Source organism: Salpingoeca rosetta (genome assembly GCF_000188695.1).
Source record: "Salpingoeca rosetta unplaced genomic scaffold supercont1.1, whole genome shotgun sequence".
In the NCBI taxonomy this organism is placed as follows: domain Eukaryota; class Choanoflagellata; order Craspedida; family Salpingoecidae; genus Salpingoeca; species Salpingoeca rosetta.
This window is the reverse complement of record NW_004457740.1, coordinates 889,136-916,701: the sequence shown is the minus strand read 5'-3', so window position 1 is coordinate 916,701 and position 27,566 is coordinate 889,136. Positions and strand designations below refer to the sequence as shown.

The following is a 27,566-nucleotide window of genomic DNA, read 5'->3' as shown; positions in this document are numbered from 1 at the left end:
CCTTGAAGTACTTTGGAACCTGAAGCGCGTGAGGCGTACAGCACGCGGTGAGGTAATGGCACGCGGCACATGCACGTAACAAGCATGCTGGCAGGCTGGCATCCGCGGCATTCGTGTCGCACACCCTCGGACTCACTCACTCACTCACTTGCCCATTCACTCACACTTTCACTCACAGACACGCTCTCTGTACGCGGGTGATGTTGCTGTTGTGTGGGTGCGACTGCTGATGCCGAGTTTGGTTCTCACCTCGTAATCCCTTGCGAGCGACTCCTTGCCTGGCTTGTCTGCAAAACTCGTATCAAATACATACAGCGGGCTGTCGTCCCTGTTGTTCTGTCAGAGGGGACAAGGGGCACAGGTGATACGCGCGGCTTTGTGTGAGCATTTGTAACCATGACGGCGCGTGTGTACGCGGAATAATCCCACACAATACCGGTGGCGGTGGTGCGTGGTTGGATGCGGCAGGAACTAGTTGGGCTGTTGGTGCGTCAGCACCAACACGCACGCGCACACAGACACAGACGCACATGGGTGCAATGCGAACACATGAAGCACGTGCAGCTACATACAGGCTATGCATCCAGACCTGAAGGTATTGGAAGTAGTACTTGAGCTTCATCTTCACCGCGTACCCGTCATCGTCCTTCAAGGTAAACAAGAAAGCGTATGAAGCAGCCACCCATGGGGCGTTGGTGCAGGATGCGCGGTGGAGCATTTACGGTGAGTGAGTGTGAGAGAGAGAGAGAGAGTGAGTGAGTGAGTGAGTGAGTGAGTGAGTGTGTGTGAGTGTGTGAGTGAGTGAGTGAGTGAGTGAGAGAGAGTGTGTGTGTGTGTGTGTGAGTGAGTGAGTGAGTGAGTGAGTGAGTGAGTGAGTGTGTGAGGGACATGGCTTACCTCGCCGCACTTGAACTTGTCATCGCCATACTTCTTCAGCAGCCGCTGGTGGATGAAAACCAAATGGAGACGGAACGGAGGCACGCAATGAACGTGTGTGAATGTGTGTGTATGTATGTGAGTGTGTGTATGTGTGTGAGTGTATGTATGTGTAAGTGTATGTATGTGTGAGTGTGTGTGTTGCTTCCAGTAGGTGCTGTGCGTGTCAGGCATGGTTGGCTGTGCAAGGACACACCTCAAATGTCCACCGACGAACAGCTGGCCACTTGCTTACGCAACCCCGAATGAGCACAGGGCGAGCTGCCCGTTCATACTTCTCCTGAAACTCCTCCTGAATGCACGTGAGTGAGTGAGTGCGTGCGTGAGTGAGTGCGTGGGTGAGTGCGTGAGTGCGTGAGTGAGTGGATGCGTGGGTGAGCGAGAGTAGCTGCGTCGATGCTCTAGCACATGTGTGTGTGTGTGTGAATGGAAAAGGCGACAAGTTGCTTCACATGCACCGGCGTCACAAGGGCCACGCCACTGGCACGTCAAATTCCGCGTACCACTGAGACGGAATCGTAGTCAATGACGTCGATGGGCGATTCCAGTGTTGGTTTGAGCAAGTCGTCGCGGTCAGCATACTTGTGATGCGACCACTGCTTGGTGCTAATCTCTGAGATCGCAAACACATGCACATACATACACACACCAGAGTAAGTGGGAATGGAGTGACCATCAAGTGTGAGTGAGAGTGTGTATTTGCCAATGCACATGCACACAAATGTTTGTATCATGGCAACAGTCACGTGCAAGACAGTATGACTACTGGCAAACACCAAGCAGTGCAACAACCCCTGAACTGACCGACCCACACCATTGGTCCCCGCTGTCCCCCACACACATTCAACCTCCGCCACGTGCGCACACAACCGCACCTGTGCGGCACTTGCGCTTGGCCTTCTTGGCCTTGCGTCTCCACTTGTCTGACGACGAGGATCGGGTTGCCGATGAAACGGAGGAAGACGCCGACGACCTCGTTGACGACGCCACCCGCGTCCTTCCATCCTCGTTGCTGTTGGCGGTGGCGCTGTTGTGCTTCCTGCTGCTGCTGCTGCTGCTGCTGTTGTCGCGTGCAGCCGACCCACCACGTTGCGCGTTCTCCATCTTCGTGCGTTGTTTTGCTGCTGCTGGTTGCGTATGTGGTCTTGTGTGTGCCACAATATTTTTATCTGTCGTGTGTCGCGGTCGTGTGGCTGTGCTTGGGTGCTTGTTGCCTGCACGCAACAAGCCACACACCCACATATCACCACACCCACATCAAAGCCGGACCACAGCACGAGACAAGCCCCAACGGCCTAGCACCGAGCATGGCCGCTGACTCTGGCGGCAATGGCGGGGGTGGCGGTTGTGGCGGTTGTGGCGGTGGCCGCTGTCGCAAAGCGCCCTCAAAGCCACCACTCATCAACATGAATGCTGTCTTCTTCATGGTTGTTGGTGCTGTCGCTGGCATAGTGCTGGCCTGTCCTTGTCACGTCTTTCCAGGAGCTGCAGCCGCAGCCGCAACCACCTCAGCGACGACAACGCTGGTCATGTCTGCTGGCTGGAGTGGGCATGTGCTTCCTCCCGAGTCGCGCGATGAGGGCGAGGGTCGTCCTTCCTTGGTGCTGTCCTCTCGCCAGCCGGCAGGCGACATCGTGTTTGGGCGGGTGCTGCCATCCTCGCCAAGCGACCCGTTCCTGGCGGCCTTTGGCATTCAGGAGTATCTCACTGCCATGCGGCGGCTGAAGCCAGCCTGCGTGCTGGCAGTACATCCTCTTGACGCTCGTGCAGCAAGCCAGCAGCCTCTTTTTTCGCCGCTGCAGCGTCTGCCGTGCACTACGTTCTCCGCCACCGTGAACGATACCCTCCGTGTGTACACGCGCACCCAGGACGGTGTCACCCTTCATGTGTTCTCCGTCGCACCTTCGGACTGTTCCGGTGAGCTGCAACGAACGCGCCAACGAGATGAAACGCTCCCCTTTGCTCGCTTGCTTCTTGCTTGGCTGCTTGGCTGATTGGCTGTCTCAGCGACCACCTTCCGAGCTTGTTGCGCGCCTCATGCTGTGCACTTCCCACAGCATATCTCTCTCTCTCTCACACACACGCACACACACACACACACACACACACACACACACACACACACACACACACACACACACACACACACACACACACACGCACACACACACACACACACACGCACACACGCACACACGCACGCACACACACACACACGCACGCACGGAAACCCCTGCTTCCTGTAATGTTTGCCTGCAGGCATTGAGAGCTCCACAACGTCCGCCTGTCTTCGGGTCGCGGCTGACAAGGTGCCTGTCTTGCTTGTTTGCTTGCTGACATGTCTGTGGGCCCTGTGCTAGGAGACAGCATGCGGCTGTTCCCAGACGCAGTCAGAACTGCACGCTCCATGCATGCACCCAGTGGCACGCCTTCTTCTTCGCTCACCTGGGTCCTCTCGCCTGCGCACGGCATGCTTGCTTGTTTCGTGATGGCAGCTGCTTCAAGCCGGCGCCGAGGCGAGCGCCACAAGCAGTGACGGCGTCAACGTTCTTCTGTCTTACTTCCCCCCGTCCATCACCGCCCAGCTGATGGAGAGCGTACAGGCGTCAATGACGTTTGCGGCGGCTGTGTCGCGTGACACCTCAACACGGGCGCCCACTTCCCAGCAACCTCTTACATTTGCCGGTGATGTCACACACGCAGTGTGGCTACCAGACACAGCCGAGCTGACACTCACGCTCGCCGTCACAGGGAATAATGCTTCAAATGGCATCGTCCTCAGCTGGTCGCGGTCGCCCTATAAGCCGCCTGCCTGCCCCACGTCGGCATCGTCCAGTGACGCTGCTGATGCTGCGCTGTGCGACGTCATCGCCGAGGAGACACAGCGATACGGGCCCGGCATCGATGCGCAGCTCAACTCATCCACCCGTACCTTCCCAGCACCGGCGTGGCCAGAGGCGACTTGCGGGTAAGAGCGGTGCAGTGGCGTGCCAAGTGCAAGCTAGGCTACCTTGTCGCTTACTCGCTTGCCTTGACGGTGACAATCAAGCATAACATAGTCCAGACTTGCAGAGCATCGCGTGTGACAATGCTCAGACACAACCACACAGACAGACAGACACGCACAGACACACACACACACACACAGACGCACAGGCGCACACACGCACGCGCGCGCACAGACACACATACACACACAGACACACACACACACATGCATACGTTCATGGACAGACGAGCCCAACAGACAATTATTGAACCGACTGCTATATTGTGCATATCTTGCCTCTCTCACTCGTACCCTTACATGTGCACTGGTGCGATGTTTCTCCCCTGCACCATCTTCCCTGCCAGCTTTTATGGCTGCCAGACATCGCGCTTGCTTGGCCGCGCCCTGAGCACTCTCCTCGGTTGCGACATTGCAATTCTGCCAGCAACTGCAACATTCCTTCAGCTGGGTATGCTCCAGGGCACAGTACACCTTCAGGACTTGCAACAAGCGCTGCAGCACCACCGCATCGCCGTGGCCTGGCTGAGCGAACTTCAACTCGTGCGGCTCGCCAGCGTCGCGCTGTTCACCGATGCCCTCACCTTTCCCGGCATGGCCATCGCCACGACCGCGCAGGGCGAGCGTATCATCGACGTGGCGTTTGCCGGGCGCGCGTCGTCCACGGGCTTTACCGCCGTGCACCGCGTGTGCGTTCCACACAACACGCTTACCACGACAGTGCGGTCGCATGTTGACCAGACCCCAATAGCCATTCCAGCGGACACCACGCTCGGCGAAGGTGCGTGTGTGTGTGCTGCGCAGGACAAGATGCCATGATGACATAGAGATGTGGTTACATTAGGGAGATGCTCATGTCGTGATGAGTGTGAAGTGAATGAGTGAATGAAAGATGAGTGCAGGCGACGACAGGCTACTTTCTCCTTCGAATGAATGTGCTTGGTTTTTCTTGGACTCACGCGAAAAGACTGCATTTTTGGCTTTTCCAGTGGTCTTTGCGTTTCTGCGCGGTGTGAATGCCACAGAGCCTCTGACGTCGGCACCCGAAACAAGCGCGGTTGATCGGCCAACGAGCGCCAACAGCCGCGTCTGCGCATATGTCCACAAGTGGACGGCACAGGCAGCCACCATCCACGACACATGCACAGGATCTCAGGCGCTGACGTATTGGGAATGGCACATCACTCCACCCGGCCCAGCTGCAAGCGTGCAAGTGGCGTTTGCAGGGGCACAGCTTGACCCGGGCACCCTCTTCTCCATGACCACGCCTCGATGGCCAGTTCCCCTCCACGGTTGCAGGCCCACTGTCTCCGTCTCATTATCGCACAACATCAGGCGACATCCTCCCCGTCACCCTCAAGCTCCTCTCCAAGGTGTGTGCGTGTGTGCGTGTGTGCGTGTGTGTGCTGTGTGTGTGTGTGTGTGTGTGTGTGTGTGTGTGTGTGTGGTGGTGTGTGTTGACACTGTAACTGTAGACAGGGTTACGACCGCTCGCGCCAGGTTGGCCTGGGCGCTTAGTCATCTATCGTCGTACAGTGAAAACGACAGCTTAGGCCTTTTACTCCCCGGTTCATCCTAGACCGAGCCATGTGTCTTGCGATTTGACGGGCCAGAGCGTAAGCGTGCAGGTAAGGACGAACGAGAGGCCAGGTGTGTGTGTGTGTGTGTGTGTGTGTGCATGTGTGCGTGTGTGCGTGTGTGCGTGTGTGTGGGAGGTTGTGATAGGGTAGAAGTGCCAGCCCCATGAACGATGACGACTGCACATCACTGCACAACATGTCACACCGCCACACTGATAATCACTCAACATGCCTGCCTCACCACTTGCAGGACCTGCGCGTGTCGCTGCTGGCGCTGGGTGATCCTGGCCTCCTTCCTGTCACCATCACGTACACGTCCTCTCCCCTCTGCCCCGCCGGGTTTGAGTCTGCCATCAACGCGACGGAGACGTGCGTGAGGTGTTCACCAGGAACATTTCGGGCATCGGCCACGGAGGAGACCAACACATGCGCTCCGTGCGCGCCCGGAACACACGCGCCAGAGCCAGGCGCCACCACATGCAATCCCTGCCCACCTGGTACGTTGTTACCTGCCTCTATGCGCGGCGACATCACACACACACACACATATCTGCAAGCGTCCACGCGCACGCAATTACAAACACGCACACACACACACACACACTTGCACACACACATTCACACACACTTGCACACACACTTGCACACACACATTCACACACACGCACATCCACGTACACACACACATATGCACACACACACATTCACATACACACATTCACAAACATACACACATACACACACACACATACACGCGCTCATCAACACATTTCCCCTTCTGACATTGCAGGGTTTGCTGTCCAAGAGGCCGGCGCGGAAGTGTGCAAACCGTGCAGCGTTGGCACGTATGCAGAGACGCCAGGCCACGCCAAGTGTCTGCCTTGTCCGCCCGGCTCGAGCCAGGCGCTGATAGGGCAGCCAACATGCACGCCATGCGAACGCGGATTTGCTGCCGCAACTCCCGGTCTCATCACCTGCACACCATGTCCACCAGGCACTCATGCAGCAAGCAAGGGCACGGTCACGTGTGCGCCGTGTGCGCCCGGAACTTTCGCTGCAACATCTGCGCTGGCTGCGTGCACTCCATGTCGGGTATGTGGAACAGAGAAACGGCTGGCTCAGCTCGAGCAAACACATCTTCTCAGATACAATCGTGCATCCAGATACACACACGCCCACACATACGCCCACACATACAAAAGCACACGCACACACATGCACACACACGCCCACCGTATGCATTCATGACTCATTCCCACTCCACACCTCCGCTCCAATCCGATTCGTGTTTTTTCCCCTGCAGGGGCCGGATGTGGCACTTGATTTCGTCGGCGAGTTCACCAATGAGACTGGCAGCGCCGTGTGTCGTGTTGCCTCCGCCCGCGGGTTTGGGCGCACTGATTTCAACACGTGCACAACAACGGAAAACGCGTGCGAGTGTTTGCCTGGGCGCCTGCCACCAGACTGCAAACTGCCACCCATCTACCTCGACTACGACAACGGCGTGGCCATCTTGCTGGTCACGTTCAACTGCATTGCACTGACCATCACCATCGCTGTTGCCGTGCTGTTTATCCGGTGGCGCAACCACGTCGTTGTCAAGGGCACGTCGCTTGTGTTCTGCCTGCTCATCCTCCTTGGCATTGCCATTGGGCTGTGCACCGTGTTTGTGCTGGTGGGCGAGCTCTCCGACACGCGGTGCACGCTGTACGCCTGGCTCAACGCCATGTCCTTTGCCTTCATCATGAGCAATCTCCTGGTCAAGACATGGCGCATCTACAAGATCTTCTTCTCATCCCTGAGTGAACAGCAGCAGCTCGACCTCTCCGAGACGCGCATGATTGTGCGCGGGCTGACATATGTGGCCGTGCAGGCCATCGTGTTGGGTGTCGTCACCTTGCTCTACCCGATTCGCACGGAGGTTGACCTGATTGAGAACGACCCCTTTGCTGAGCGCCGCCTGGTGTGTGGCGATGGCTTGGAGGTGTCCATCACCACGCTCCTGTGCAACCTGCTCTACCTGGGCATTGGGTTCTCCTTGCTGTACAAGACGCGGCAGGTGCGCACAGACCAGTTTGGCGAGAGCGCGTTTGTGATTCTCGTGCTGCTCTTCTCCGGCGTGATTGTTCCGGGCGTGGCGCTGACGCTGGGCATGACGGGGCGCGCTCGCCTCCTCTTCAACATCATCTCCACGGGCATGACATCCGTGCTCGCACTCGGCACCATTTTCTTCCCCAAGGTGTACGGCGTTGTCTTCAATGAGTCGTTCGCGGGCGACGAGTTCCTCACTGATGAGACTGCTGTCAACACGCTGGATGGCGGGTTCTTTGACGGCACCGGTGGTTTCCGTCGGGAAAGCATGTACCCGTCTCGGCGTGGCAGCCTGCTACCCTCTCGTCGCGAGAGCATGTACCCAGCCCGCAGCCCACGGCACTCCGTCTACTCCAACCGCAGCAACCGCAGCAGTGCTCGCAAGAGTGACTTTGAGCTTGCCTTCTTGCTGGAGGATGCGGCAACCGCAAATGGCGGTGGCGGCGGTAACAGACGTGCAGGCCCCACGCTGACGGTGGATGATGCACATATTGGATGGAAAGGGCAGCACAGTCACAGTCGCAGCGCACGCCCACCGATTGTGCTGAGCGTGGGCTCCAGCCAGGAAGAGGACAGCGACAGCAGCGATAACGAGCGCGTGCTCACAGTGCCGTGCAATTCCACGTCGAAACCGCAGAATGGCGGTGGTGGCGGTGGTGCTGGTGCCCACTTTATGGTTCGTGTCTTTGATGAGGATGAAGATGTTGAAGACGGAAGTGGTGCTGGCGCCTGCAGTGGCGGTACAACCAAGCCTGAAGTGAGAATTGAGAATGGTGGTGGTGGTGCAGATGATAGTGACGACGATGACGGTGACGGTGACAGTGATGATGTGCAGCCCAAGACGGACAAGAACAAGCAGCCAGAACGCCAGGATGCCGCTGCCGAAATCGCTGTTCATGATGGCGACGAGGAAGCAGACACGAGAGGGAGCTGTCACGCTGCGCAAGCTGGTGGTGCTGGGCTGGGACGGAAAGGCGTGACCAGAGGGAGCGAAGCAGAGCGCCCACAGAGCTCCGACGATGATGCGAGTACGCGCAGCGAACCCCAGCATGGTAGTGGCGGCGAGGACGGCCAGTTGCCCAAACATGGTGGACAACAGGGCCGAAGACGACGAAGGAGAACAAACAGAAGCGAGCGGCGTGGCGGAAACAGACGCAAAGGAGCGAGGACGAGCGCCGACTCATCCATCTCGTCCTCTCCGCCATCGTCGTCGTCACTTCTTCCCACCGGTGACAGCGAGACTGAAACGCGTGGCGCAAGTAGTGAACGCGATCAGCAAACGCAGCACCGGCAGGAGCGTCGGCGTCATAAAGGCAATGGCGATGAAGGCCAAGGTGGTGGTGACGATGATGTGGATGCGGTGGAGCCAACTCGTTTGGTGGAAGTGCTTAGCGCAGGAGAAGCGCGGTACATTGAAGCGCTGCTGGTTCGCCAGGTGCAGGCGTTGGGGTCCGAGAAGGTGACGGCGTTGCTGTCGCGGCATGCGCAGAGGAATCGACACAACCACATGCGAGGACAGGCGTCTCTTCCGCTCTCTGCTGCACAGCGGCCGCGTGGCCCTGACGGCAGCCATCACCATCCCAACCGTGTGCGCTCCCTTCAGCACGAGGGTGGAGCGAGAGTTGCACTGGAGGACCTACAGCCGTCACGCGAAGACCACCAGCAGCAGCATCGTGTTGGTGGTCATGGGCAGCGCGACAGAGACTACGGGAGTGGCGATGACAGGAGGCGCCGTGACGCTGACTCTGGCAGCCATGTCAGCAGCAGCAACAGCGGTAGCAGCGTCAGCGCACGTGGTGGCAGTGGCCGCGTCGTGATTGGCGAACGGGCACGCAAGCTGGCGGCACGAATGAACGAGCAGGTGCGACAGCGGGCGATGACAACACCGAGTCGCCCGCGTGGAACAGCAAACGCAGCAGCTGCAACATCACCATCATCGTCGTCGACACGTCGTCGTGGCGGCGATGGCACCGGAGGCGGTGGCAGCAACCGCAACAGCGGTGGGTATGGTGGTGGACCGTCTGAGTACAAGGCCGTGTTCCGCTACACGAACAAGGTGACGGGCTTTACCATCTATGCTGGGCAGACGCTGATTGCGTACGAGCCACCGAGGCAGCGGCTGGTGGTTGGTGTTGTCAAGGAGACGGGCGAGCGAGGCGCAGTGCCGCTAGCGTTTCTTGCGCACTTGACCACACCCCACAGCACCAAGCGGCAAACCTCTTCGCTTCGATCACAGGTGAGTTGCGACATTGCACTATGTAGCAAGGGGTGATGTTAATCGTGGCACTGTTGTGTAGTGATGGGGTTGCGTGTGTCAATTTGTGAGAGAGTGTGTGGTGTGTCTCAATTAATTTGTGAGAGAGTGTGTGATGTGGGTTTGTGTGTGTGTTGGGTGTTGTCCTTTGCGCGCACACTGCGGCACGTGTTGCACGCGCTCTTGCTCACGCGGAGAAACGCCCGTGCCAACTACACACACCGCACACATACACACACACATACACACACACGCACACAGAATTCGCGTGTGCACGACGACGCGGCGCCCCAAGGGAGTATCCACCGCACATCGCAGAGTCTGCGTGAGACGACATCGTCCATCACGGGCGCAGATGTGGGCGATCGGCCACTGGCGCGGTCACAGAGCGCCAAGTCTGCAGCAGAAGCGAAGCACAAGCCCAGGAAGAAGAGCAAAAAGCGCAGCGGGGACGCCCACGGCGAGCGTGGTCTTGGTGATGATGATAGCGACGATGATGACGAAGATGACAGTGTGCAGCACACGCGCAGCGGCACGTTTTTGAAGACAGTGAAGCGGGCACTGCGCCGCAACCGCACCGGCAGCAACAGCAGGAGGACCGCGAGGAGTGACGGGGGCGGCGGCGGACGGGTTGTGCACCGCATGCAACAGCGATCCATGGACGCGAGTGCAACCGGCGCGCGCCGTCAGGCCCACGCGCAGATGGGGATGGCTGGCCAGATACGGTCACGATCGAACACAACAACAGCTGCGATGGCACCGCGCCGTGCACGCTCACAACAGTACCAACAGCACCGTCAGCAGATGGGCGGAGAAGGCAGCGGCGAGCAGAGGTCGCTGGCGATGAGGAACCAGTGGGGGTCGGCTGTCTCTCGGGCGCCAGCCATGTTTGGTGCTGTTCAATATCCACAAGACCACGCATGCGCATCGACGCAACGCAGCAGTGGTGGTGGTGGTGGTGGCGGTGGTGGTGGTGGTGGTGGTGATGGGAGTGAAGGCAGCGATAATGTTGATGACAGCGATGATGGAGCATACACTGGCTTTACTGGGCTGCAGCAGTTTGCTGTTGGCAGTGGTGACGAAGGGCACATGAGCGCAAACGAGGCCCGCAAGACACGAACAACTGCTGCGGACGGCAGTGCTTGTGGTGGCGGTGTTGGCGGTGTTGGCGAGTGGATGATGACGGAGAGTGAAGCAGGTTGGTTGGCGCAGAAAGGATTCAAGCGGAACGCAGCGTTTGTCGGTGCAAACCAACGGCTTTCTGTGCGCGGGGAGCAGCTGGTGAGTGACGACGACGATGATGACTGGGATGAGTGCGAGAGTATGATTTAATGACACACGTGTATTGTGGTGAGACGTTTTGTCGGGGTGTTGTGATATGCTACATGTTGTGGGTGTGAGGAGACGTGGTTTGTCCATGTTTGTGACGGTGTGAAGAGAAGCAATGTAGAATATCGTGCGCGCATCCCGTGTTCAGTGTATTTTTGGGGACGCGCTTCGGTTAGCTAGCTGTCTGTGTGTGTGTGTGTGTATGTATGTAAGTGTGTGTGTGTGTGTTTGTGTGTGGGGGTCGAGTGTTGGGTCGTTCTGTGTGTGTCTGTCTAGTGTTGTCTCTCTCTCTCTCTCTCTCTCTCTCTCTCTCTCTCTCTCTCTCTCTCCCTCCCTCCCTCCCTCTCTCTTCTCTTTGTCTGTCCGTCTGTCTGTCTCCCTCCCTCCCCCTCTCTTTGTCTGTCTGTCTGTCTGTCTCCCCCTCTCTGTTTATCCCTCCCACCGTTCTCTGTGTCCTCTGTGGTCCAAGCAGAGCGTGTGTTGCATGCGATGTGTACTGGTGTAACGACAACAAGATGGGCAACAACATCAGCACGCAATCGTTGCGGCAAGAAGGAATAAGACGCACGTGGGAAGCACAGGCACTACTGCTAAACAGCGGCGAAGGGTGTGCGCACAAAGAAATCAAACTGTAAGCAAGCAGGAGGAGGAGCGGAGAAGAAACAGATGAAGAACAAGAAGAAGTGGTGATGTATCAATCATACTCATGAATTGACTTGGCACAGAAACCGTGAACGCACATGCGTGTGAACATGTGAATGCTGCGACAGCGGATGTTGTTGAAGGCGTGATCATCATCGACTTGCGATGAGATAAATGATGGCGGCAATGAGGGAGATGGCGATGATGATGATGAACGCAGCCACCACCTTGTTCCGCTTGGCTCTGTATGTGTGTGTGTGTGTGGGTGGGGGGGGGGTGGGTGTGGCGAGTGTGAGTTTGGTGACGGATGGCACATGTTTCAAAGGTGGGGAGTGTTGGTGTTGCACGCAGGAATGATAGGCTCGTGTGTGAGTGCAGGTGCTGCACCTTACCGCGCAATCATGTTGTTAAGAATCTTGTTGCTCTTGCCCAGTTCGCCGTCTGTTCGTCGCAGCTGATGGTGATCAGAAGCATGCAGCGCGGCGTTGAAGATTGGATGAGGTGTGGCGCGAATGATGGGCAAAGAAGGGGGGGAACAGAGGGAGACAAGGGCAACCCTTGACAGACAGGAACCAGGCCGTGTACACGTACAAACACGCTCTCCTTTCCTGACCAACACACACACTCACAGACACACAGACACACAGACACACACAGACACACAGACACACACACACACACACACGCACAGACACACACACACACGCACAGACACACAGACACACACACACACACACACACACACACACACACACACACACACACACACACACACACACACACACACACACACACACACACACACACACACACACACACACGGACGGCGTACCCGTCCGCGGGAGCGCTCGATTGTGTCGCGTTGATCATGCAAGTTGTCCATGATACCGACGGCAACCTCTGTTGTCTCCATGGCAACGCGGTGGCCATCCTGCAGCCGCTCAGAGGTCCGGTTCAGCCGCTCCGTGTTCGTCAACAGCGCCGCCCTCTGTGTGGAAGAATGAAGAAGGAAGAGAGAGAGGGGGGGGATTGTTGGTGACAAAACGGGAGCAAAGGGGAGGCACGGCGTTAGGAGTAAGGCACAGTGAACGGACAGTGAGAAACACTTTTGTTGCTTTGGCTGGAACAGTACAGTACGCGCACGTGGGGGTGTCCAACAACAGACACAAACACACAGACACACAAGCACACAGACACACAAGCACACAGGCACACAAGCACACCGAGTCTTCTGAAGTGCCGTCATAAGCAAAGAGCTCGTCACGCGCGGCTTGGCTGGATGACATGGCAACGGCGGCCTTTTTCTGTCGTGGAGACGCAAGCACCACGGCGTCGCCGCGGCGTGCGTTAGGTACGTATAGGCACAGGTGCGCACGCACGCACGCACGCACGCATGCATGCGTACATGGTCAACACCAACGTCAACAGAGACGCAGAGGTTAACAGAGACGCAGAGGTAAACAGAGACGCAGAAGTAATCAGATGCACACAGACACAGACACAGACACAGACACACACACACACACACACACACAATTACACAGGAACAAGACCGCCTCCAGGCAACGGACCAATCTCGCTTCGCTGTCCTTCAGTTGTGATTTGTAGGAGGCGATGCGTTGCTTGACAGCAGCGCGCTCACTTGCTTCAGTTTCGCCAATGCACAGCTCCATTTGCTCCAGCTGCAGTTGCACGTTGTTTCGTTGACAGTCGTGAGGAGCATGATGACGACATGCCACACACATCAAACGCAGGATACGCATATGGCAAGCGCGCACGCGCACGCGCGCAGAGTACAACGAGAACAAGAACCAGCACGACATGAGCAGGGACGACGCACACGAACACCACCGAACAACAGTGTCAAGCACAAGCAAGAATGCGAACAGACATACACAACCACAATCATGACCATAACCACAAGGCATAAACAACGCACGGACCAGTTCCATGGCCTCCTCCACAGCGTCATGGCCGGCGTTGATTTCCCTGTTCTTGTCATCTAACCGCAAAGCAACACGATGGAACAAACGGTGAGCAAACTTCAGCAAGCACAAACTCCAACATGCAAAACACACACACACACACACACACACACACACACACACACACACACACACACAGCACACACGCTCAGAGCACACACGCTCAGAGCAGCACACACCATCACACACACACAGAGCATCACACACCATCACACACCATCACACCATCACACACGGAGGATCACAAACACAGCATCGGACAGACTTCCACCACCTTTGGAGAGGTCTGGGATGGTATTTGACATCCGGTTGATGTCTGTGATGAGAGCGTTGAAGCTCTTCTCATGCTCCGCCAACAACGACGACATGGTGGCTGTTGGTGTTGTTGATGTTGATGTTGTTGGTGTTGGTTCGTGTTGTGTGTATCTTTTCAGCAAGCGAGCAAGCAAGCGAGCAAGCGAGCTTGATTTCACGACAGTTTTGAATGTCGCTGTCGTTGTATCAATTTCAAGCTTATCCTGTTTTGTGCCGATTAGACTGAATTCAGTACAGGACCAGTCATGATGCAATTGCATGTGGGACGAACCATCAGCACACTGTCGAAAATTAGCACATAATTTGTCTAACTTTTCCACCTCTCCTTACTTTTTTGGGGAGGTTTTTTTTTTTCCTGCTTTCTTTCTTTCGTCGTGCGCTTGGCATCAGCGAACGCAGCAATCTCACGCAAGCGCAAGATCAGAGACCACACACAGACCAGACAGGTGAGGACGCCGTGCTCGTCGTGTGCGTTTGCGTGTGCGTTTGCGTGTGTGCTTTGCTGCTGGTTGGTTGGCTCGGGCTTGCTTTGCTTGCATACATGTCCACGACCGACCTGGCATTGCAGTCGATTGTGTCACAGCCCCCACGATTGTCGTGCTTGTTGATTTGTTGATGTGCTATGGCTGGTGATTGACGATTGTGTCATTTTTTCTACATGTTCAACACTTGCCATCGCAACCACAACAAGAAGACAATAGTGTGTGTACTCACCCACCCATCGATCCAATAGTTCCAACAGTTCACTCACCCAGCACCCATCGATCCTCTCTTCCTCTTCTTCCTCCACGCACGTCTTCCTTCTTCTTGGCAACGACCGTTGCATCCGTTCCACACAACCACTGCTTCTTGCTTTCATTGGTGTGGTCTGATAGTGAACAGCATCAACACCACAAGCGACTTTCCCGCAACCCACACTCGCTTCAAGCCACATCCATCCATCCGTCATGGGCAACCTCATCAGTGCAAGCGGCGCGGCGTCCTGGGTCTACGGCCTGCAGGACGTTGACCGTGCCATCGACCAGACCCTCAAGGAGCACGAGAAGCACGAGCGGGCCAAGCTCGACGCCAGCCTGAGGGTTGCCAAGCGCGAGCACGTCGAGGGCGCAAAGCCCGGCCACGAGCCCGTGCCCGTGCTCTCATGGCTCTACCTGGGCGATCGCTACACCATCCGCGACCAGGAAGCCCTTCGCAATGCTCGCATCGCCTACGTGCTTCAGGTCTCCAACGTTGAGACGCCCGAGGAAGTCAAGGCGGAGCTCAAGGCCGCGGACATTCGCCAGTACCTTCGCCTCCCTGCTGAGGACGTCGAGACCGACAACATCATCATGGAGTTTGACAAGGCGTGCGACTTTATTGACCTCGGCAAGAAGGCCTGGGACTCTGGCGACGAGTACCACCGCGTTCTGGTGCGTTTATGCTCCATGCACACTGTGCTCCATGCAAGCAAACATTTGTGTCGCGAATGGAGCAGTGTCTTTGTGTGTGTGTGTGTGTGTGTGCGTGTGTGTGTGTGTGTGCGTGTGTGTGTGTGTATGTGTGTGTGTGTGTGTAAACCTTTTTGTATCTCTTTGTGTACATTTCTGTGCCTTTCTGTGTTCTTTTTGTCTGTTGTGACAAACACACACACGCGCACCTCCTCTTGTTTCTCTTCACCAACTGCCAATCCCCATCATCTTGCATTACATGATATATTTACTCACTCACGTAACCCCCCCCTCCCCCAACAGGTGTACTGCGACGAGGGCGTGTCCCGCTCACCAACCATGGTGTTGGCATATCTGCTGCACCAGGGCTGGACTCTCAAGGGCGCCGTGCACTACCTCAAGCGGCTACGCCCAGCCATTGCCCCCAACAAGGGCTTCTTCGAGCAGCTCCTCGAGCGCGAACACGACCTCTTTGGCCGCAACACCCTCTCCGCAAGCGACTACAACAAGCTCTTCCTTGAGTAGTCGTCGTCGTCGTCACCGTCGTCTTCGTGCAACCAACCTAGTTATGTTGCTGGCATTGCCCCTATCTCGTCCTTGCCGCCTCCTCCTCAACAAGTTGCCCTGCCCAAACGCCATGTTCTCCCCCTCCCCCGCCCCCTTTTGCTGACCCGCACCATCTCATCTCGCACAAACGTCAACGTAGCCAGTCTTTTTGCCACACCTCTGTTGTTTTCTTCTTCTGGTGTTTCGGTTTGTGTCTCGAGCCATACCTCCACCACCTTTGTTTCGTCACCGACCGATGCATACCCCTCGACCTATGCATACTCCTCCTCCACCACCACTATGTGTGCCTTGGGGTCGGTTCTTGCCTCGTACGCTTTTCTCCACGTTGTGCGTGCGTGCGTGCGTGTGTGCGTGTGTGCGTATGTGTTCTTACAAACAAAAGGCAGTCGGCTTTGCGTTTGCGTTTGCTCGCTTCCTATCACGCCCTGCTTTCATCAACACGCGCGTCAGCCGTGCTTGTTATCACACCACCAATGTGCATGTCCCACTGTGGGTTGCTGCCTTCACTTGCAGAATCCGACCAATCCTCCATCCTCCAAATACAAACAAACGCAATTGTACGACCCGCTGTCTCACACATGACGTGTATACGGGAATGGCCAGCACCATTGAACGTAATCAAAATGTTTTCGGGGGTTTGTAATGCACGTGTCATTCAACAACAAGCCAAACAAGCCAGGGAGCAGAGACGAGGAAGCCAGCAGAGACAAGCGAAAACGCACACACACGCACACACACACACACACACACACACACACACACACACACACACACCAATCGAGGAGGATACAAGGTGAGAGAGAGTGAGAGAGACAGAGAGACAAGACAGACAGACAGACAGACAGACAGACAAACAGACAGAGCGGCAAATCGGTTATTCGAGAAGGGGTTGCACAATGTCGAAGCTGCCAGTGCCGGTGGTCGTGAGCTTGCCAACCACAAGACGCGAGGAGTGCGACTGAATAGAGCAGAGGGAAGTTGAGGAGGAGGACGGGCAGGAAGGGGGGGGGGCGGACATTCGTGAGTTTTGTTCGAATGGGAGGAGATTATGCATGCACAAGTTGTGGTCATCACACTTGAATGCAGACAAGGCAGACAAGAAAAAACCCCAGCACACACGAGCACACACGAGCACACACGAGCACACACACACACACACACTGACCCTGAGGGGTTCGTGTGCGCCGCCGAGCGCCGCGCGCTTGAGAAAGTCGACGGTGGTCTCAAAGCTCATCTGGGAGAAGGGCGACACGTTGGAGCGCATGGTGATGCGGTTCATGCCGCGGTACGTGCCCTCAAACGACTGCACACACACGCATGCGCAAGTTCGGAGGGGAGAGGATGTAGTCGTACGTGTCAGTTTGTCGTCGATATCAAGTGAGACGCAAAGGAAGCCACCGCCAATGAAAGGAAAGAAAAAGAGAGGAGAGGAAGCCCCCCCCCCCCACACACACACACACACAGATTCAGCTGCGCACCATGTAGTCTGCAATGAGGCTGAGATGGCGGTGGTTGACGGTGATGCCGTAGACGTTGAAGACGGCGCGCAGCTCGCGGATGATGCTGTCACGCGCAGCCTCAATCCCATACGCCTCAAGCATCTGATTTGCGTACACAAAACACCAGCAGTGGTGTCAGCAGGAAACATATGTGAGTGTCTGCGCGCGGAAGCGGATGTCAGTGTCAGCAAGAAGTGTTCGCACACACGCAAGCACACGCACACACTGCGAGAAGGTGCGTACCGCATAGACATCGTTGCACTCGAGGTGGTTCAGGTCGAGAATGTCGGCGTGCTCACGGACAACGCGCATGTTCAGACCCTCAACCATAAATACATCCGGCGTGTCTTGCTCCTGCAACAACGCGCATATGCAGAGATTGCCGGAATCAGCACACGCTGCATGCAAGATTGCCCAACGCACAACACGCGCACAAGCACAGGCCACAAGCATGTGCACACACACACAGACACGTGAACCCACCCGCCCCACGAACACGTACACACACGCACACCCACACACCCACACACCCACCCACACCCACACACATACACACACACACACACACACCTCGCTGCTCTTGCCGAGCATGCAGCGGCGAATGCCCTTTGTTTGACGGATGATGAGCTTGTGGGCTTCCGACTCGAGCATGGTGATGAACGGAACAATGGGCTGCTCCGCAGATACCCGCAGCGTGAGAGTGGCCCACTCGCCACGGTCCTCGTCGTAGTTGTAGTCGACAATCGGCTTGCACCGCGCCTTGAGCTCGGCCGCCCGCTTGCCCTTATCGCTGTCTGGGTCCGGCGTGGCAAACGTCGCCTCTGCATCCGCACGAATGTCCATGATGGCCTCGTCCTCCAGACCTTCGTCAACCTTCACCTTGCGCGGGCCGGGGCGCCGCGTGTCTTCATCGTCATCGCTCGACAGATGCGCCTGAACAGCAGCGCGGCATTATGACATAGTGAGCTGATCATGGCAGGATGGTCACCGACGGCGCGAGTTCAAGACTGCGGTGTTTATCACAGACACACACACACACGCACGCACACACGCACACACACACACACACGCACGCACGCACGCACATACACACACACACAGACACGCACACACACACACACCTGGTCTGTGCCGGACTCTGGGTCCTCTTCTTCCTCTTCGCTCTCGCTGGAGTCCACGTCCTCATCGCCGTTGGTCTCGTCAACGTTATCACGCGCACGCTTGCGTTCGTCGTACCCGCCAGCCTTGTTGTCGTCGTCATCGTCAGCATCGGCGTCCTTGGGCGTCACGTCCAGCCCCGATGCCTTGGTCACGGCCACGGTGTCGGCCTGTGCAAACCGCTTGTACCACGTGCCAGCAATGCGCGGCAGCTTGGGGAACACCGTCTTCTCCAGTCGAGTGAACAGCTCCTCGGCAGAGATGGCACACCGCTGCACAGACCAAACGCAAGGGGGAAGGCGTTGTCAATGGCAGTCGTAGTGACAGTGGTGGTGATGTGGTGGTGGCAGATGTGGTGGCGTGAACGCTGGTGTTTGAGGGAGCGAAAGCAAGAGCCCCAGTCCTTGTCGAACACAAAGCAGTGACAGCAACAGCCGTCGCAGGTACAAAACAAGCCAATGTGCTCACCTCCTGGTAGACTTCGGTGTCGATAAATTTGAAGTGAAGGCGGTAGTAGCGGACAAACTCGCCAGACTTGAAGCGGGAGAGCCAGGTGGTGCAGTCAACGCCCTTGAGCACATCCTTCAGCAGGACGGGGCTGAGCGACGCAGCAAGCTTCTCTGCTTGCTCCACAGCATTCTCCACGGGAAGAATCGGCACCTTGATCAGTGGCGTCTGGTCGTGTAGTCAAGCGTGAGAGGAGACGCGCAACAACAGCAAGGGTTTGCGTGTGTGCGTGTGTGTGTGTGTGTGTGTGTGTGTGTGTGTTGTGTGTTTGAGTGAGTAAGTGTGAGCAGAAAGTAGAGAGGAGAGCCACCCGTGGTATCGGATATCATTCAGACACACACACACACACATACACACACACACACACAAGTACATACACAGACATACAACACATGCAGAAGCATGAACGAACACGGAGGCATACAAATGAAAGTGTACCTTTGCGGCCTTACTGGCCGTCATGATAATCTCACGCAGACGCGGGATACCAAGGGTCACGTTCACATCACCACGACCAGCGAAATGGAACGTGTTCAGCGTCATCTGCACAAGCAAAAAGACCCAACAAACGCGGTGGGCGATGAATGAGCCATCCATGGTAATCGTGCATGCCTTGCATTGCATATGTGTGCGTGTGATTTTACATGTGCGTGCACATTCATGTGCAAATGCCCGCACACACCGTACATGGACACCCACCCACATGTTCACACGCATGCGACTGTGGCGCTGACCTGGGTTGAAGGTTCGCCAACAGCCTGTGCAGCACAGATGCCCACGGCCTCGCCGGGATCTGCCAGTGCGTGGTGGCTCTTCATGTACACCACCGACTTGAAGCGAGCAGGGCTCAGCTCCGTGTCCTTGAACTTCTGCACAAGCACGTCGTTCTTGTGCTTGTCGGCGTACTCAATCATGGCCTTGTACAGCTTCTCGGAGATGCAGCCGAGGTGGGTGTCGGGGCGCAGTGTTGTCAGCACGGGATCGTGCTCATCGGGGTGCTTCAGGGCCTTCTTCATCTGCCTGATCGCCACCTTCGACAGCTGTGCTCAAGGGGGAACGGGAGAAAGAACAAGAACGGGGGCGCGGCGGGGAGAGAGAAGCGCCGGGGCGGGGAGAGGGTGTCATTGAACCGAAAAGAACCAAAAAAAAAAAGTTGGCAGGAGTGAGCGGGAGAAAGGAAATACAATCAAGAGAGGACACGATCAAGTGCAAAGCCTCATCAAGAGATCTTCGTGCTCAAGAAAAAGGTGCGATGAAAGCCAGGTCATGTTCACAGGAAGAGTGTGCACATGCATCAAGTTCATAGCTCATGGTTGGACCAAGAAAGCACACAAAACAAAAACAGACTCTGTCGCGACATGAACACATTGGTTGCATGCCGAAAGGCACGATCCACTGACACCGCACCTTGCCGGGGAAGGCGTCAGCAATGCGGCCGGCACAGAGGCGGTTGAGCAGGCCTTGGTAGTTGTCGGCAAAGAACTTGAAGTTGCCAAGCTGCGCCGCCTTTGTCACGTCAATGCCGTCCTCACCATACCTGTGGGGTCATGCAAAACGGTGATGGATAAGACAATGAGGGTCAACGGGTTGCGACGTGTTGTTTGGGACAGTACAGAAGCGAGTCACCCCAACGTGTTGTTATAAACAAACACCACACGTACGCCACACACACACATACACACACACACCCTCACACACAACAAAACCGAGCAAAGTAAAGCAAAGATAGCAAAGGAAGGCAGGCACACGAAGAAGGTTCCCGTACCTGAACTGAACGACGGATCCATCAGAATCACGAACAGTCATGTCGTATTGGACCTTCAAGTCCTCCAAATGCTTGATCAAACAGCGCTGCAAGTAACTGCGGTGGCAACAGTGACGACAAGTGTGAATGAATCGAACGCAAGGAACATGTGTGAATGAATCGAACGCAAGGAACATGCGTGCTCACAGCATTAGTTAAGCACAACACACCCTACAGGGGGAGGAGGAGGAAGGAAAGCATCAATGCACTACTCCCCATGTACCGCACGCACACAGCACAGATCCTACAGCACACACACGCAGCACAGCACAGCACAGCACAGCGCACACACCCTGAGCGGGATGTCTTGACGGCGGTATCGACGAGACCCTCACGTCCGGCCATGCAATGGAAGAAATACTCCTGCGGGCGCAGGCCCGTGAGAAAGCGGTCGGTAATCAGGCCGCCAGCACGCAGCGAGGGGTCAAAGGCGGCAAAGCTGGGCAGGGTCTTGCCGCTCATCATGACGGGCACGCGACGGCCCTCGAGCATCTGCTGGCCAAGCATGCCGGAGATCTGCGTGGCGTTGACGTTGGAACCCTTGGCACCCGACTGCACAATGAGCTGGAAGTTGTTGTCGGGAAACTGCTTGAGGAGGCCATCGGGGATGTTCTTGGAGCAAGCAACCTCGGACTGCACCTTGTTGGCCGCACCAGCCATGGTGCTGTCCAGGCCCTTGTGCTCCACAGCGTCACGCAGAATCGTGGCAATGTTGGAGCGCAGCAGCGGGATGTCTGTGGGGTCCTCCTGCTTGACAAACTTGGCCGCAGCCTGCGGGCCAGACGCCTCAGACTGCTCAATCGACTTGCGGCGCCTAAGGAAGGCAAGAAGGAAGAGGGAAGAGGGAAGAGGGAAGATGTAAGGAGCAGCAGTTGGGGAAGCGATTATAATGGGGGCAGACAGGGGGCAACACGCACACACACACGCACACGCACACGCACACACACACACGCACGCACGCACGCACGCACGCACAGACGCACCGGATGTCTGCCTCTTTTGTGAGGAGAAGATCGTCGATGGAGAGGGTGGCGCCGTGGTACTTGAGCCACATGGTAAACAGCTTGCCAAAGGCAGTCAGCAAATCGCCAGCAACACGCCCGCCGTGCGTCTGCACAAACAAAAAAGTCGCAGGCATGGGCAACGACGACACAAAACGACGGGCTTGTGAGGCAGAAGAAGTGCATGTACACGAGCGTGTGACATGCATGTGCACGTGCATGCATGTGCTTGCATGTGTGGACACACATGTGTTGTGGTTCGACTGCGTTAACTGCGTTGTGTGAGAAGCGCAAGTGGTACACGCACCTCAAAGTAGACGTGTACAAGGCTGTTGTTGGAGGCACCGCACTGGGCCTTATCGAGAAGACCGCACAGCAACTCGTCATCGCGCACAATCACGGTCGACTCGCCCTGATGGGGATGGCAAACAATACCACAACAAGCGGCCGTGAGCATACCAAGTGTGCGTGCAGTGCTCATATGTGTGGCAGGGATGTGTCGAGAGCATGTGCGTGCGTGCGTGTGCGTGCGTGCGTGTGTGTACGTGCGTGCGTGTGTGTGTGTGTGTGTGTGTTTGCACTCGTCTCCTCAACTTGCGCTCGTCCCCTCTAAACATGTTGTAATCACACAGGCGCGTAGACATGCACACAGCCCCGCACATAGAAGACAAAGCCACACGCACCTCGAGTTCTGTGGAGCACTTTGACCACGAGTTCTTGATCTTGGTGGAGCCTGTGTAGTAGACGCCAACCTTGCCGCGGGTGACGTTCTTCATAACGGTGGAGATGACCTGCTTGCCGGACCACAGCTTGCGTGGCTTGATCATGCACGGGGGCAGCAGCTCAATCCCGCACGTGTCCACCCGGTCCTCCAGCGCAGCATACACGAGCGCCTGGGCACACACACACACACACACACACACACACACACACACACACACACACACACACACACACACACACACACACACACAAGTGGGGGCACCGAGAATCACGCGTTGGGTGTGAGTCGATGGGCAGAGGAAGAATAGAGGGGGGTGGCAGTGAGCAGAAGCAGGAACGCAGCATGCAGGGTGTCACCGACAGAGGGGATGCGCATGCCACACTACCATGCCGTTCGTGTCAGACCTGGTAGTGGTCCTTGTCGTAGAAGGTGTCGCGGCAGCAGATCTTGGTGCCGGCAATGACGTGGTCCTGGATCAGACCGCGCAGCGGACCGCCGCCAAGGCCAATGTACTGGTGGTGATGGTGGTGGTGGTGGTGGTGGTGTGATGGGGGTGGGGGGATGAAGAGTTGAGGATTGTGGGCGGTGTCCAAGGTGGGGTGAGGCAAGGAGGGGGGGGGGTGTCCGCAATCGAGCGCGGCACAGCAAAGAATAGGTGTGAAAGCGTGTGGGCCATTCAAAGCAGCATGGGCATTGAGCAACCCTACAGCTACCACACCTGTGTGAAGTTGGCGGCAATCTCTGCAGCCTCGGCGCGCGCGAGTTCGGATTGCGGAAGATGCATGTTCATCTCATCACCATCGAAATCAGCGTTGAAACTCTGCAGGCACAAGCGAGCCAAGCACACACGTTAGAAGCAATGTGAACACTTGCTCAACGGCGTCGGTCCCACAAACGTGCGACCTCATTGCCATGTGAATACACCAGCAGTGAACCAGCGACACATGGGCGCACGTCACGGCGCAGTGCGTCCTGGGACCCACCTTGCAGTTTGCGTAGTGAAGACGGAAGGCACGGTCTTTGGGCAGCACGCGCACCTGCACACGAACCCCAGCATATGTGAGGCTGTTGCGTATTCCATACTCGCAGAGAGATGGCAGTATTGTTGACCCGACTTTGACAGCACAACACACACACACACAGACACACAGACACACACACACAGACACACAGACACACGCTTTCGCACGTGACTGACCTGGAAAGCCATGATACTGGACTTGTGGAGGGTGGGCTGGCGGTTCATGAGCACCCAGTCGCCGTTCTTGGCGTGGCGGTGCACAATCTTGCACTTGTGGCTGCGGCCAAGTGTCTTTGTCTTGCGCGTGAGCAGCTGGTCGGCAACGGAGATGCGGCTCTCCTCGCTCAGGTACTTGAGCGAAATCATGCGCCCATCCTCATCCTGTTTACATGCAAATTGGGAGAGCACAAACACGTGCGCTGTTTGAGTTTTGCAACGGGAGGAGGGACGAGAACAGTGCAGCCACACACACACACATGCACACGGACACGCACACACACACACACACACACGCACACGCACGCACATACACACCTGCACGTGTGTTGCACCCGGGTACTGGTCAGCGCCGTTGATGACGCACTGGCGGAGATACTTCATGTTCCAGGGCGTGACCGGCTGCGGGTAAGTCAACGTGCGTGCAAAGACATCCGGAATGCCAATCTCGTGCGTGCCAATGAGCGGATCGGGGGAGATGACGGTACGGGCGGCGTAGTTGACGCGCTTGCCCATCATGTTCATGCGGAACAGACCTTCCTTGCGCTCAAGGCCCTGGCGAATGCCCTTGGCGTCTGCAGCGGAAAACAACACACACACACACACGCGCACATGAACGAAGGGATTGAGGGCATGATGACGAGGGGAGCAAGAGGCTGGTTGGCAAAACTACTCGCATGGGAGGGTTTCGCGCACAGGCGCACACGCACACAGGCACACATGCAACCACACAGGCACACACACACACACACACAGGCACATGCACACACATGCACACACACACATGCACGAACCTGTCATGCGCGGGGAGAGGGAGCTGTCCATGAAGACGTTGACGTGCTCCTGCAGGGCGTGCCAGGCCTGTGTGAGGCGCTCACGGTACCGCTTCTCTGTCATGGCGCGGGAGGTCGCCTTGCCCGGCGCAGACTCCTGGTTTGGGTCGTGGCGCACAAGCTCGTCAATGGCCACGCAGTCCTTGACCACGTCTGCCAGCGCAATGGTGCGCTCGTTCTCAATCGACTGCCCGTTGAGGAAGTTCACCGGCCGGAACCTGCACAGACAAGGGAAGGGGAAAAGCAGAGGGAAAGAGGAGGGAGAGCGAACGGGGGAGACAGTGACGGATGGAGTGAGTGAGTGAGTGACGGATGAAGGGCGTATGGGGGATATGCACAGGTAAACTACAGAAGGGACACACGCGAACGCACACCACGCACGAAGAAGAATAGTGCAATGCATGCAAGACCATGACAGTGGCTTGGTACCTGTTTGGCGGAACGGAGATGGCCTTGACGAAAAAAACCTCTGCGGTGAAGCGCCGCTGCAGACCACTGGTCTTGTCTACACACACACACACACACACACACACACACACAGGTACACACAGGTACACACACACACACATAACACAACACACAAGGAAGGGAGACAGCGCAAGCACGACGTAGAGAATTAGAGCAGCGACAATCCGACAAAAACAAAACGACGCAGCAGCACACAGAACAAACGCGTACTTTTGCAACATTGGTCACACACACGCACACAAACACACGTGCGCGGACGAACCTTTGAGCAAGGATGCATACATCTTGGGCAGGGTCTCGTTGTCAAGTTCTTCGCACTTGAGCTGATGGCACAACCGTTACACACACAGAGCGTAGCGTGAGAGGGGGAATAAAGTGCGGTGTAGCGGAGGAGAGACAACAGGTTCGCTCCTCACAACGTCGCTCGCACACACGCACACACACACACACACCCACGTACAAATGCACACACACACACACGTACAAATGCACACACACACACACAAATGTTGCGATTTCAAGAGCAGATGGGCTACAGAGCATGGGGTGTACACCTACCAGGTGGTCGCGGGCGAGCTCTGGAGAGACGTACTGGCGCCCGTACCAGGACCGGGGCGGCGGGTTGGGCTGCTTCGACATCTTGGCCATCTCCGTGTCCGCACGCGCAACGGCCTGGCAAGCAGAGACAAGAGAGAGAGAGAGTGTGTGTGTGTGTGAGTGTGTGTATGTGCATGTGTGTGCGTGCGTGTGCGTGTGCGTGCAAGTGTGTGTATGTGTGTGTATGTGAGCGTATCAACAGAGCCACAGGCAGTGATAAACACGCTTGTGTGTGCGGGTGCAAGAGGTACAAGCAAGGGAGAGCAAAATATGACACCTCCAACGCCTGCAGGACAACCCTATCGCCCGCGCATACCTGCATGAAGACTTTGATGGCGTTCTCCTGAAGGAGACGCCTCGAAATGCAGCTGCAGTGCTGCGTGCATGACAAACAAAACAGCACCAGGACAAGAGGGTTGGTGCGCGGATGAGTGGAACAAATGGGCCATGGGCTTATTTAACACTCACGAACAGGGTATCACGAACAGGGACGGGGTAACCTTACAACGGCATTCGTCGCATTTGTCACAAAGGCACGGGGGACTCACCGGGCAGCTGCGGGCGTGGACGCACTTGGAGAGGAACTCCTCGTTGAGTTCGTTCTTGTACTTGAGGACGTGAATGTTCCTGGTGGTGTGCACGGCGCGCTTACCGGCTGCCGTGGTTGGCCGCTTGATGCCCTTGAGGGCGTCTTCGGTGAAGGTGTCGAGGAACTCGAAGACCTGGGCCACAGGCACGAGGTCAATGCGCTCCTGCAGCTCCTTGGCGGCGACAACGCACTGGTTCTCCAATAGCTTGTGCTGGCACTGAAGCAGGCGCAGCTGGAAGCGCGTGGCCTTGAGTCGGTGGCAGTGAAGGCAGGTGGCGCGGAGGAGGAGGAAGAGGCGGTCAAAGTACATGGGGTGGTACACGTACAAGGGGAGCTCCACGTGGCCGAGGTGGCCCGGGCAGTGAACGCCGAGCAGCCCGCATGTCTCACAGCGGTCCTTGTTGTCTGTGGGGCCAAGGGCCGGGTCATAGAGGCCGCCGCGCACGGGGTGGCCCAGCACGGGATCGAAGGAGACGGGGTCTGTGATGCGTTTGACGCTTACGCGCTTGATGCTTTCGGCATCCAGTGTCGCAAACGAGACACCAGACACCTAGACCCAACAAGAGAGAGAGTGAGTGAGTGAGTGTGTGTGTGTGTGCGGGTGCATGTGTGTGCATGTGAGAGTGTGAGTGTGAGTGTGGGTGTGTGCATGTGAGTGTGTGCATGTGAGGGAGAGTGTGTGGGCATGTGAGGGAGAGAGTGTGTGGCACGTGAGTGTGCATGTGTACTGCCTATGTTTGCACAAGATCACAAGTCGCACACACAAACGCACGAACACACACATACAAACTCATGCAAAGTGGAAAAAGGACACAAGAGTACACGGTATGCAACACAATCTCACGCACACACGCACACGCACGCACACGCACACACACACACACACCTGGTAGTTGGGCCAGGAGAGGGTGCTTGACATGGTTTCTTGAGTGGTGATGTAGGTGACTGAGGGTCTCTGCACGACAACAGATGCAGCGTGCAGCAGCGTGGTGGGTTTTGTGGCGCTTCACGTGGAT

The 27,566-nt window shown here is 56.7% G+C and overlaps 5 protein-coding genes across 5 annotated transcripts in view; 2 read left to right on the top strand and 3 right to left on the bottom strand.

Annotated features, from left to right (window-relative positions):
- The window catches only part of PTSG_00195 (valve cells defective protein 1), a gene marked incomplete at its 3' end in the record, with an annotated part of 3,951 nt that extends 1,833 nt beyond the window's left edge, over window positions 1–2,118 (bottom strand). The window contains exons 1-7 of the mRNA XM_004998687.1: window positions 1,812–2,118; window positions 1,440–1,549; window positions 1,133–1,228; window positions 898–942; window positions 590–646; window positions 250–336; window positions 1–19 (exon numbers count right to left, since the gene is read on the bottom strand). The exon at window positions 1–19 is cut by the window's left edge and continues 46 nt beyond it. Coding sequence (XP_004998744.1) covers window positions 1–19; window positions 250–336; window positions 590–646; window positions 898–942; window positions 1,133–1,228; window positions 1,440–1,549; window positions 1,812–2,040 — 643 coding nt within the window. The 5' untranslated portion in view covers window positions 2,041–2,118. The remainder of the gene's footprint in view (window positions 20–249; window positions 337–589; window positions 647–897; window positions 943–1,132; window positions 1,229–1,439; window positions 1,550–1,811) is intronic.
- A 125-nt stretch (window positions 2,119–2,243) lies between these two features.
- Window positions 2,244–11,200, top strand: PTSG_11558 (uncharacterized protein; the record flags this gene model as incomplete). The annotated part of the gene is made up of 10 exons (XM_004998686.1): window positions 2,244–2,853; window positions 3,196–3,245; window positions 3,432–3,904; window positions 4,291–4,724; window positions 4,933–5,235; window positions 5,279–5,316; window positions 5,774–6,020; window positions 6,314–6,615; window positions 6,827–9,850; window positions 10,130–11,200. 10 exons carry the CDS (start codon window positions 2,244–2,246, stop codon window positions 11,198–11,200), a joined length of 6,552 nt encoding a protein of 2,183 aa, XP_004998743.1.
- A 475-nt stretch (window positions 11,201–11,675) lies between these two features.
- PTSG_00192 (uncharacterized protein) lies at window positions 11,676–14,241 on the bottom strand. Its single transcript, XM_004998685.1, has 7 exons — window positions 14,099–14,241; window positions 13,783–13,841; window positions 13,411–13,521; window positions 13,063–13,143; window positions 12,672–12,827; window positions 12,232–12,293; window positions 11,676–12,082 (listed from the first exon to the last, which is right to left on the bottom strand). Exons 1-7 carry the CDS (start codon window positions 14,190–14,192, stop codon window positions 11,992–11,994), a joined length of 654 nt encoding a protein of 217 aa, XP_004998742.1. The 5' UTR covers window positions 14,193–14,241; the 3' UTR covers window positions 11,676–11,991.
- Window positions 14,242–14,505: 264 nt separating this feature from the next.
- On the top strand, window positions 14,506–16,803 carry PTSG_00191 (uncharacterized protein). Its single transcript, XM_004998684.1, has 3 exons — window positions 14,506–14,585; window positions 15,015–15,548; window positions 15,870–16,803. Exons 2-3 carry the CDS (start codon window positions 15,087–15,089, stop codon window positions 16,089–16,091), a joined length of 684 nt encoding a protein of 227 aa, XP_004998741.1. The 5' UTR covers window positions 14,506–14,585; window positions 15,015–15,086; the 3' UTR covers window positions 16,092–16,803.
- Window positions 16,804–16,881: 78 nt separating this feature from the next.
- On the bottom strand, window positions 16,882–27,562 carry PTSG_00190 (Crp22). Its single transcript, XM_004998683.1, has 27 exons — window positions 27,437–27,562; window positions 26,510–27,100; window positions 26,278–26,337; window positions 25,923–26,036; window positions 25,627–25,687; window positions 25,326–25,401; window positions 24,858–25,114; window positions 24,382–24,638; window positions 24,025–24,228; window positions 23,810–23,863; window positions 23,545–23,646; window positions 23,231–23,338; window positions 22,786–22,995; window positions 22,410–22,514; window positions 22,085–22,212; window positions 21,394–21,915; window positions 21,063–21,158; window positions 20,705–20,834; window positions 20,032–20,337; window positions 19,736–19,840; window positions 19,259–19,465; window positions 18,754–19,062; window positions 18,203–18,565; window positions 17,876–17,986; window positions 17,612–17,734; window positions 17,299–17,436; window positions 16,882–17,091 (listed from the first exon to the last, which is right to left on the bottom strand). The coding sequence occupies exons 1-27, from the start codon at window positions 27,467–27,469 to the stop codon at window positions 17,008–17,010; spliced, it is 4,854 nt and encodes a 1,617-aa protein (XP_004998740.1). The 5' UTR covers window positions 27,470–27,562; the 3' UTR covers window positions 16,882–17,007.
- Between the last annotated feature and the right edge of the window lie 4 nt (window positions 27,563–27,566).

Coding starts and splice junctions, on each gene's coding strand:
- PTSG_00191 (XM_004998684.1), top strand. CDS start 15,087: ATGGGCAACCTCATCAGTGCAAGCGGCGCGGCGTCCTGGGTCTACGGC. Junction 15,549..15,869: donor ACGAGTACCACCGCGTTCTG/GTGCGTTTATGC, acceptor CTCCCCCAACAG/GTGTACTGCGACGAGGGCGT.
- PTSG_00192 (XM_004998685.1), bottom strand. CDS start 14,192: ATGTCGTCGTTGTTGGCGGAGCATGAGAAGAGCTTCAACGCTCTCATC. Junction 13,144..13,410: donor AGGACAGCGAAGCGAGATTG/GTCCGTTGCCTG, acceptor TCTCCACGACAG/AAAAAGGCCGCCGTTGCCAT. Junction 12,828..13,062: donor ACGGCACTTCAGAAGACTCG/GTGTGCTTGTGT, acceptor TCTTCCACACAG/AGGGCGGCGCTGTTGACGAA.
- PTSG_00190 (XM_004998683.1), bottom strand. CDS start 27,469: ATGTCAAGCACCCTCTCCTGGCCCAACTACCAG. Junction 25,115..25,325: donor ATCTCCGTTCCGCCAAACAG/GTACCAAGCCAC, acceptor TTGTCTGTGCAG/GTTCCGGCCGGTGAACTTCC. Junction 22,213..22,409: donor TTGTACACGTCTACTTTGAG/GTGCGTGTACCA, acceptor TTGTTTGTGCAG/ACGCACGGCGGGCGTGTTGC.